General features: G+C 33.3%; 2 protein-coding genes across 2 annotated transcripts; one reads left to right on the plus strand and one right to left on the minus strand.

Annotated features, from left to right (window-relative positions):
* Window positions 1-1,885: 1,885 nt before the first annotated feature.
* Window positions 1,886-5,073, minus strand: LOC133172155 (uncharacterized). Its single transcript, XM_061306991.1, has 10 exons — window positions 5,015-5,073; window positions 4,751-4,904; window positions 4,440-4,550; window positions 3,999-4,118; window positions 3,548-3,685; window positions 3,298-3,434; window positions 3,041-3,212; window positions 2,533-2,701; window positions 2,104-2,265; window positions 1,886-1,983 (listed from the first exon to the last, which is right to left on the minus strand). Exons 1-10 carry the CDS (start codon window positions 5,071-5,073, stop codon window positions 1,886-1,888), a joined length of 1,320 nt encoding a protein of 439 aa, XP_061162975.1.
* Window positions 5,074-5,588: 515 nt separating this feature from the next.
* On the plus strand, window positions 5,589-9,798 carry LOC133171502 (uncharacterized). Its single transcript, XM_061306265.1, has 10 exons — window positions 5,589-5,653; window positions 5,733-5,937; window positions 6,106-6,205; window positions 6,459-6,577; window positions 6,930-7,032; window positions 7,743-7,895; window positions 8,060-8,178; window positions 8,685-8,873; window positions 9,371-9,487; window positions 9,726-9,798. Exons 2-10 carry the CDS (start codon window positions 5,806-5,808, stop codon window positions 9,774-9,776), a joined length of 1,083 nt encoding a protein of 360 aa, XP_061162249.1. The 5' UTR covers window positions 5,589-5,653; window positions 5,733-5,805; the 3' UTR covers window positions 9,777-9,798.
* Window positions 9,799-11,002: the final 1,204 nt, after the last annotated feature.

Consider the following 11,002-nt stretch of genomic DNA (forward strand, 5'->3'; position numbering starts at 1 on the left):
GTTGCCTGTTTTTCTATACAGAGAATATGGAGACTATGATTTAATGAATATTACAATATATATATATATATATATATATATATATATATATATATATATATATATATATATATATATATATATATATAATGGAGTCTCAACTAAATTTTATTAGGCTTAATTATTTTTTTTTTAATTTAAGATCAATTTTTTAGGTAATGTGGAAAGAAATATTGGCTTCTACTACCAGAGTGAATATAATTTAACGAATTTATGAAGGAAGTTGTTTATGATTACAAAAGTATCCCGAAATACATTTTATGGTTTAAATTGCCCATTTCCAAATTCATGTGATAGAAGTCTTTACGGAAATATTGACTGTGTGTTCATTCAATTTTTTGCAATTTTCTTCTCATTCTGATTTGAATTTTATCTTAATCACATATGCAATTGAAATTGTTCTAAATGTAATAGACTAATGCAATTTAGCGTTAAAGGAATACAAAATCTATTTGAACACTTGGAAAATAAATAAACTTGCAATGCAGTGACGATTATTACGAAAATGAAATATTATTTGTAAATTCCGCTAAGAATCACCAATGTCTAAAAAATTTTGAAAATCTTTTTATAGTAAAGCCAATGCAAGAATTTCATGACAATCTGTCAAGGGAATGTGTTCATCGTTGGCCAATACAGGCATTGCGCGAATATCTAAAGGGCCAATGCAGGCATTGAGACTCTCTTTCACTCAACTGGCAATGCAGCCATTGCCTGACTCGTATGACTATCTCAAAATCCAATGCAGGCATTGGGCGACTCTCATGATAGCCAATGCAGGCATTGAGAGACCCTCTCAAGGCCCAATGCAGGCATTGGGCGACTCTCTCATAAGAGCCAATGCAGGCATTAGGTGACTTCTCAAGGTCCAATGCAGGCATTGGAAGAGTCCCTCAAGGTCCAATGCAGGCATTGGAAGAGTCCCTCAAGGTCCAATGCAGGCATTGGGAGACTCTCTCATAAGAGCCAATGCAGGCATTAGGCGACTTCTCAAGGTCCAATGCAGGCATTAGGCAACTCTCATAAGAGCCAATGCAGGCATTGAGAGACTCTCTCAAGGTCCAATGCAGGCATTGGGCAACTCTCTCATAAGAGCCAATGCAGGCATTAGGTGACTTCTCAAGGTCCAATGCAGGCATTGGAAGAGTCCCTCAAGGTCCAATGCAGGCATTGGGAGACTCTCTCATAAGGGCCAATGCAGGCATTAGGTGACTTCTCAAGGTCCAATGCAGGCATTAGGCAACTCTCATAAGAGTCAATGCAGGCATTGAGAGACTCTCTCAAGGTCCAATGCAGGCATTGGGCAACTCTCTCATAAGAGCCAATGCAGGCATTAGGTGACTTCTCAAGGTCCAATGCCGGCATTGACTGACTAAGTAGTCGGCTAATGCCTGCATTGACTGACTGTGTAGTAAGCCAATGCCGGCATTGGACGACCTAATATGCAGGCATTGGACAACCTAATATGTAGAGCCAATAAAGGCATGAGACAACCCAATATATAGAGCCAATGTAGGCTGTGGATGACCTTATTTGTAGAGTCAATGCAGGTACAGGATGATCTAATATGTAGAGCCAATGCAGGCATTGGAGGGTCCTTATTAAATTAATATTACTTTTCTGTAGTATATTTCTCTTCTAATTGGATTAGGCTCCCTCTATTTTTGTCTTATATTTCACTTTTTATTGAAATTTAGCTGTGCCAGATAAATAATTGTAAAGAACTTAATATTTCCTGGACAGATTAACTTCTTTGTTCCATGTTGGAAGAAGTTCTTCTTTCAGGTAGAAACACAAGAAGCTGAAACAAATTTTAACATTTCTAACATATTAGAAATGTTTTTTTTTAACATAATAATTTATTACAGGATCGGACCATTTCATTTCTCGCATCAATCCCAACAACATTCAGGCCCTTTTTCCTTCCTGCCTGCAGTGCTTCTCCTGAAAAATGATATTTTGCTTAATAGATAAAACTTCATAATGTCTAGTTTATATACAATTCATAATACCTGGTATATACATAATTCCATTCCTTCAATAAATGTCTTATTTTTTCTTTACCTTTTCCACAGTGGAAAACTACCAGATTGCCATTTCTCGTAATCAAATGGGCCAAAATTTTCTCAAAGAACAAGGGCTTTGATATTGCTTCAACTAATTCAGGTAGCCCCTTCATGCCAGCCTTATTTGAAAGTAGGCATACAAAAGGCTGGGTGAAGTTAGCTGAAATAAATTTGTAAAATACCTATTCAGTTACTGTAATACAGTTAAACATAAATAAAGAAAACATACTTATTGCAGTACTGATTTATTCTTATACCAAAGTTATGTTATTCTATTTTTTTAATAAAACATATTATAAACTTATCAGATATAATATAAATTGTATAAAATTTCCAGTGGTTTGTGGTTGGATATGAAGTAGTGTTTTTACCAACGCCACTTCAAAATTTCAAAATAAACACTTATAAAACATGTATCAGTACTCGCTCTTCTTGTTGTAAAATACAACAACTGTTGAACTCTTATTAGGGTACATCAATTCTAATCCTTTCTTTGTATCACTGACACTATTCCATGACGTTGTTAATATAAAGGTGTGATTTTCATGCAGCAAAGGAAGGTCCATACATATCCTTAGGAGGGGTTGCCAGTCAGGCTTTAATTATTAAACATAAAACAAAAATGTAAAATTGCATGGCTCAATTAAATGCAATAAAATAAATCCTCTTGATATGCATGTTGAAAACTATTAAAAATATCTACATTACAACTTAGAATATAAATAATAATAAAAATAATAATTGAACAATCATTTGAAGTTTGGATAATTTATACTCAAACTAGTTTATTTGATTACATATGCTTATACATGTATTTGTATTCAACATGTTCAATAGCACTTTCAAATTGTATTTTTGATAAACATTTTTACATACTATATGCATGTCTGAATTAGAACAGAAACCTAAAGTCCATAGAAAAAAACATGACTTACTGTTTCTTCATTAAAAATGGAAATATCTACAGGCGTCTCCAGTTTCCCCGCCTGAAGGAAAGCCAAGGGATCCTCTTGAAATACAAGGGGCTTTGTTTTGTAGTTCTGGTCTTGAAGCTTGTGTTCAACAAAGCTACGCAGTCTATCCCCAGGAACTCCTCTTTTAACATCTCTGAAAATGGTTAAGGTATAGAACTGCCATGATAAGTATAGTTAAGTGGATTTAGTGTTTATTATTTTATAAACCCCAAAAATACCCTATAAACTGGCTGAGTTCTTCCTTGGCTTCCTGTTCACTGGTCCAGAACTGTGCGAGTGTCTTCTCCCAAGGCATTTTGGAAAGTTTGCACACAACAAACTGAATGTTCAGTGTACCCTTTAAGTACTCAGCTTCCTGTGAAGATAGAAATCTTGTGATCAGTGTCTTATATGATTCAAATACCTTTTTTTAAGATGGAGAGTGAGGTACCATGTCATATGTTATTATACTGAACATAGTTTAACTACCTTTGTCATTCCATCAAGATCATACTCCAAGTTAGTGACCTTAGAAAGGAGCTCCAGAGTTGTCTCCTCTGGCAGAGTCATTAAGGCTCTCCAGGGCCTCGTCACATTTAAAGTGGGTCTCATAATAGATTCGTGTTTCTAAACCATTAAAAAAAAACATTAATATGGCTTTTAAGAAAATATGCCTTCAAAACACATCATTATATTTTTATAAATTTGCTGAAGACCATATTTAAATAAAGAACAAATAGTCTAAGAATAATACATGGCAAAATTTGTAACAGGATTTTTGCATATGTGATAAGCCTGGCATCACAATAGAATTATATCAGTCATAATTTTAAATGCCTGTGCTGTAATTGTGTAGGAACTTCTAAATGTACATGTAAATGATATGTATTGACACCACAAAGCCTTTCTCAAACAAAATTTTTATATAAAGTTTCAATACCTTCAGTCTCTGGTTTTTTAATTTTCCTTCTCCATGAAGTTCAAATATCAATAAGCATTGACTATATACAGCCTCACTGGCGGAAGCAATCCAAAAAAGTGACTGGTAGCTAGATATATCCTAAGAAAGATGTAAAATGACATATGTAAAACTTTGTACTAAAATACAGGGGCCCGTTCTACAAAAGAACTTACGACTAAGACTGAAAACTTAAATTGATCATAAAATTTTGCAAAATAAATGATTAGGCTTAAAAATATCTTACTACATTCCTTTCAAAAAGATTAAAACCATTCTTAATATAAGGTAAATTAAAAAGTTACAAGCAGAATTAAATGTTGGTCTTAGTTGTAAGTTCTTTTGTAAATGGGCGCAGAGAACTACTTGTCGAAGCATGTTCTTTAAACCTGTAGTTGATTGTATAATTTCTATAAAACTTACACAGCCAGGAGGAAGATGTTGTTGGCACTTAAATCGCCAAACTTTGGTATTTTCACACCTGCTGGACTGTACGTCTATTTCTTCTGGTTTCAACGAGTGAAACAGTTTCACCTTGATTAAAGGGGATCAAATTGTGAATTATCATTTTATGATGATTTTTTTTTTGATTCTCATAGAATTTTTTGTGCAATACAAGTTGCAAAGTTCTTAATACACTGTTCCTTACAAACAAAAGTCAAAATAAGATAGTTGTATTATTGATAAGGAATGATAAATATACAGATTGTTTCTAAGTGGATTAAAACAATTACCATGTCTTTGTGAGAGAGCTTGCTAATGTTATGCCCAATAATATTATCAAATAAAATCGCTTCCTCAGGAGTCATGTCCACAAAGATGAGGGACGGGAGTGACAGATATTGTGGCATGTTTGGGTACAGGACATGATTTTCATTTGCTGCCAACCTGCAAAAATTTACAAGTGTTAGCTTAAATTCCAGTATAATTAAAGATCAACTAGCTGCATAACAAAATTAATTATTTAATTGAATGTACCAGAGTCAATATTCTCTCACAATTTGAAATAATATCCCTTCAATAAAACTGTTGTAAAATTTACAATCTGGCCTGTCATAAGATAGAGATAGTAACTAAATCTTCCTGATAGAGACTAAATCAGCCAATTTCTTCCCAAGTATTCTGTTAAAATCCATTTTAACAGTTTTTAACTAGTCAGAGCTGAAAGCTCAAGTGAGCTTTTCTGATCACCTGTTGTTTGTCTTCTGTCTGTCTGTAAACTTTTTACTTTTTTCATCTTCAGTTGGTACAAAGCATCCTTGAGTAAAATTGTTAAAATGAAGGGCCAAGCTCCCTTCAAGGGGAGATAATCAAGAAAAGACAAAAAATAGGGTTAAAAAATCTTCTTTGCTAAATCCTGGCATGCTATTTGTATATGAAAATGAAATAAACATTCTTGATGGGATGCACATCCATCCTGCATAACAATGTAATTCTACTGGTATAAAATGAGCTCTAAAATATTTTGATAAAGTGAATTACAGTTTGCACTTAATTTTTTATTGACAGGAAAACCCCTTTTCAAAATGCCACATTTGCACTACTCTTCACTTTGAATTTGAGAAGTGTGGAAGATATGACAGAGATGGAAAAATTCTTATTATTGATAGAAAGAAACAGCATTGGGATTATGTGAGGTAAATGTTATATACAAATTGCCTGATTTGTAGGCATTAGAATTTTTTATTCACTCTGCTGATAATTATGATGTTGCAGGAGGCAAAAAGAAGCATATTATGAGAGAAGAGAAGTCTCAAGATTGTATCCCAACAAATGTCTGACTATTATCATGGATGGAATGGACCAGAAAAAAACAAACATTCCCATTCTTTTCTCAAAATCTCGGAATTCTAAACAGATTGCCAACCTTCAACAAGTCAGGACTCATCTGCTGGGCTTACTTGTTAACACAGAGATTCAGGTTATTAGCAAACAAACTTTGAATTTATTTCAATTATTATAATGTGTGATGAAGAATTAATGTTTATTTCCACTGAGCAATTACAATATGTAGTTTTATCATTCATTATAATTGTAACTTTTCATAATTAAACTGTACCTACATGTATATTTTATACACTATACAGAGGTATCAGGAGCAAGGAAAGTTGGATATGGGTATTTTGATCTTCTCCAGTATCCCCATGACTCCAATCTCAACCTGACTGTTTTACTGCAAACTTTACTGGGTAACTACATTGTATTAAGAATTCTTTTCCATCTTTTGTATGTTAATTTAAAACATGGAATATTGCATAAAAAATTGTTTGTATACTTCTCCTCCATATATTAAGAGATTATCCCGCAACCACCCCTTGCAGTTTCATTTTTTTAAGGAATAAATAACAGTATTTTACTGATGAAAATGAAACAAATTGTGTGATTAAGTATATTATGAAAAAACACACACATATATCTATCTATCTATCTATCTATTTGCAGACTACAAAGGCAGCATGGGAAGGGAATTCCACTTGCAAACAGATAGTGCCTCCGATAACAAAAATAAGATAGTTCTTGGCTTCCTTGGCATTATGGTTCACCTTGGTATTTTTGAAGAGGTAGAAATAAATAATACATTTTAGGGGTAAGAGTATAGCTTTCATTGAGCATATTTTCAAAGTAATATCAAGCGGAATAATACATTCTTGATATGTGATGTAAGCAACATATGTTATACGATATAAGGCCATCTTTAAAAAAAATGTTTGTCCTCTTCAGACCCACTGGCTAAATATGGCCCGACTCAAAACTTTTTTTTTTATCCTGCAAGAAACGGTATTTTTAAAATTCTTTTTTCCAAGAATTTTCTCATCTCGTCAACGAGTAAATTAAAGTATTTTGATGTTTGATATGTACTTTGAAAATACACTGTATTATAGTCTAGAATAATCAATTTTTCTAATTCTTCAGTGTTATCTGCACATGCTTCCTGTTGGTCATACCCATGAAGACATCGATGCCATGTTTTCCAACTTTTCTAATCTGTTAAAGGCTGATATAATGACTTTAGAAGGTAATTGTCCAATATAATATCTTATGAACTATGATATGTGTGCTGCATTTAGAAACTGAGTACAGGTGTGAGTTAAAGAAATACATTACAAACAAACAACCAATAAAACTGAATATATATATATATATATATATATATAGAGAGAGAGAGAGAGAGAGAGAGAGAGAGAGAGAGAATATTACATACTAAAATCCATATCATAGGTTATATCAGTCCGAGTGGCCCCATATCAGCCCGAGGGCTGATGTGAGGCCCGAGGGCTGATATGACATACGATATGGATTTCAGTATGTAGTATTCTATTTATCATATATTTAAAATACTTAATATGCGAGTTCACATGAAATCATTGAAGAATGTTTTTTGCATGTTTATGACCTTTTTTCTTTAAAATCTAATAAAGCAAATTTTAGGTCTTTGAAAACAAATTAAGTCCTCAGATGTTAGTAAAGAATTATTTTACAGGTATATTTAAATAAAATCAAGTTAATTAACTTTTAAACTATAAACAAACATTACTTCCAGTTTGATATGGATTTTTGCCCGCCGGTCTGATACGTGATATGGATTTTCAGACCAGTCCTTGATACGGTTTATTGTGACGTCCTCCGTATCACACAGTGCAGATTCGGTGTATTTACTACTAAGTATATGATAAATATATATATTATCTTGTACAGTTTATAACAAGTTGTTTCCCTTCTTTTCAGATTTGATTAATACTTTTCAGAAATTGAGTTTCATCAAGGAAGGGAAATTTGTCAATGTTGTCTGGGATTTCAAAGAGTGGGTGTTAAATCATCTTGTCAACAATCATGGTCTAGGAGATCAGTTTGAATTTAGAATCCATACCCTTGACAAAGGTACAGGAATATGCACAGAATGATAAAACAACAAAAAAACTGCTTTGATATGTTATACACCATGATTTTTGTGATTACAATTTATAATAATATTTTATGTTACATGTACTTTTCTTTAACAAAAAAGAAAAAAAAAACTTGTTAATCAATGATTGTTACTGCAGAAAGCAGGACACCCATATTCCACTATAGAAGGGGTGAAGGGGAGAGATGGCTGCCAGACATTGAAGATGAAAACACCTATGAACATCAACAGGACAAGTGTGGGATTCAAATTTTTAAGGTCATTGCATTAGTAATTTAAGCCGATAATGTTCTCTGAATAAAATGTTTTAGTGGACTAATCAGTAAAACTTTTACTGAAGGGAATGAAGGACTGGTCACATGACTGTTTAACTACATCATCTCTGATAATAATGATAATATAAGTGCAAGACCCAATTTACATGATTTAAACCATCAGTACTTGTGTATTTTTTTGACAATTTGTTTCACTTCAACATCTAATATTAAAAATTTTATCTTTCTTGTAAATTTTAACAAATTACGGATTACTAGTAGATTGATCCCTTCTTCCATTTTCTGACACTTTGCATCCAACATGTCGGTGATATCATACACAATCTCTTAGTATAGGAAGATCATACTCGGTAATTACATTGGCAGGAACAATTATCCTTTGATTATACCTACCTATATATTTAAATAAAATACAAGTTACTTCAAATATAGTACATGTAACTGGTGTTTTTCACTAGCATTGTAATTGTATATTATTTCTAAATATAGGACATGGGTTTTTTGAAAACAAACCCTAAATGCGTGGTGCCTACAGAGAAAAGCATGCACCTAAGCAGAATACTTCAGGAAACCTGCCCAAAGTTGTTAGAGTCTGGACTTCTCAAACCTGATGAGAAGCAATGGTGGGAAGAGTTCTCATCAACAGTGAGAGAAAGCTATCTTACACCACCAACCAATGTAAATAAAGTTTCCAATCAATATCCTAAAATATTCAATGTGTGATATATGGAAAGATAACTCTTGTAGATAGATGCATTTTTTTCCAAGCAGAGAAAAAAATGGGATATTTTGATTTAAAAAGCAATGCTTCATTATCTTTTGTAATATGAAACATGTAGGTATGTCAGTAAATATTATTTTCATATATACCTCAAATTTTTACTTTTATGTTAAGATAAAAAAAATATTAAATTTTTTGATTCAATGACTCAAAATTTCTTCATATCATGATTAGACATAATATTTGTTTCTGAATAAGTTAGCATCACTTCATACTTCAGACTATATTCCATTTAAATCTAATGCTATGGTTGTTGATGAAAATCAGTGTTGGGAATTTGAGAGAAAAATAGGTGAAATTTAGAGCATAGCTCTCAGAAAATGGATTTTGATGAAAATCCTCCTAGATGTTTATAAGATTTTAACTATTATTCAATGTTTGAATATTTTTATAGATAAATTTTCCCTTGGAAAACTTGATAAGGAGAGAATTGAGTGAATCTCCCACCTCCATTCACCCAGTAGAGAGAACCCTCCAAGAGCTGGATGACAGGACAAAGAGAAAGTCATTAGTATGAATAATAATTATAATAATGAACCATTTACATTATGAGATTTTATAGAACACTTTTTTGTGCATAACACATACATTAAATATACAAAATTTAAGATATTTCATGGAACATGGATTTGTGCATAAAACATACATTAAATACTCAAAAATTATATTTCTGATACAATAAAATTGTTTAAATTAAAGTTTGGTACCTGACACCAAACTTGATTAAAAGCATATCTTTTTAATTTCAGGTATACACTGGCGGGTACTTGAAACAAAAAAGGAGGAAAACAGCTGGCTGAATTACATGAATAAATATGTTTTATCTATAGACTGTAAGAAAAATTAATATTTTTGCACAAAAGGTTATTATAAGATATTGCCACCTAGTAATATGAAATGTGAAAATAACATGTAATTGCCTCTAATAAGAATTTTCAAAAAACCTCTGTTTGAGAAATATCTTAAGTCAGTCAAAGACTACACTAATTTACACTAGTCTAACTGAAATGAATTATCAATGCCAGCATTAAAAGACACTGAAGTCGGCTAATGCCTGCTTTGAGAGACACTGAAGTCTACCAATGCCTGCATTGAGATCTCGTAAAGCATTGAGAGACACTGAAGTCAGCCAATGCCTGCATTGAGAACTCATGAAGTCGGCCAATGCCTGCATTGAGAGACACTGAAGTTGGCCAATGCCTGCATTGAGATTTCATGAAGTCGGCCAATGCCTGCATTGAGAACTCATGAAGTCGGCCAATGCTTGCATTGAGAACTCATGGAGTCGGCCAATGCCTGCATTGACACCTCATGAAGTCGGCCAATGCCTGCATTGAGAACTCATGGAGTCGGCCAATGCCTGCATTGAGAACTAATGAAGTCGGCCAATGCCTGCATTGAGAACTCATGGAGTCGGCCAATGCCTGCATTGAGAACTCATGAAGTCGGCCAATGCCTGCATTGAGAGACACTGAAGTCGGCCAATGCCTCCATTGAGATTTCATGAAGTTGGCCAATGCCTGCATTGAGAACTCGTGAAGTCGGCCAATGCCTGCATTGAGACCTCATGAAGTCGGCCAATGCCTGCATTGAGAGACACTGAAGTTGGCCAATGCCTGCATTGAGAGACACTGAAGTCGGCCAATGCCTGCATTGATAAATCATAAGGTCAGATAATGCCAGTATTGAGAGACTTAATTGTTGACCAAAGCTTTGCATTCATTCACCAAAATCAATAATTCCCTGCATTGAGGAATGTTGAGAAGTAAAGTGTGTATTGCCTGCATCCACATACAGATTTACTTATTTATATGGCATTGCAACAATGCTGATCTTGATAGTGAAAAATGCAAAAATGTTTTCAATAGAAACACCCCAAAGTGGAAATTAATTTCTTTTCTCTTACCATTTTAGCCACATTTTCCACAAATTATAATTATGGATTTTTATCATTTCAATTTTGTGCCATATGACACTTTTTTCAAACTTGGAAGAATGAACCTTTTATATTTAACCACTGAAAAGA

Source organism: Saccostrea echinata, unplaced genomic scaffold, assembly GCF_033153115.1.
Source record: "Saccostrea echinata isolate AGI-Se365-2 ecotype Australia unplaced genomic scaffold, CSIRO_AGI_Sech_v1 ptg000054l, whole genome shotgun sequence".
Classification (NCBI taxonomy): domain Eukaryota; kingdom Metazoa; phylum Mollusca; class Bivalvia; order Ostreida; family Ostreidae; genus Saccostrea; species Saccostrea echinata.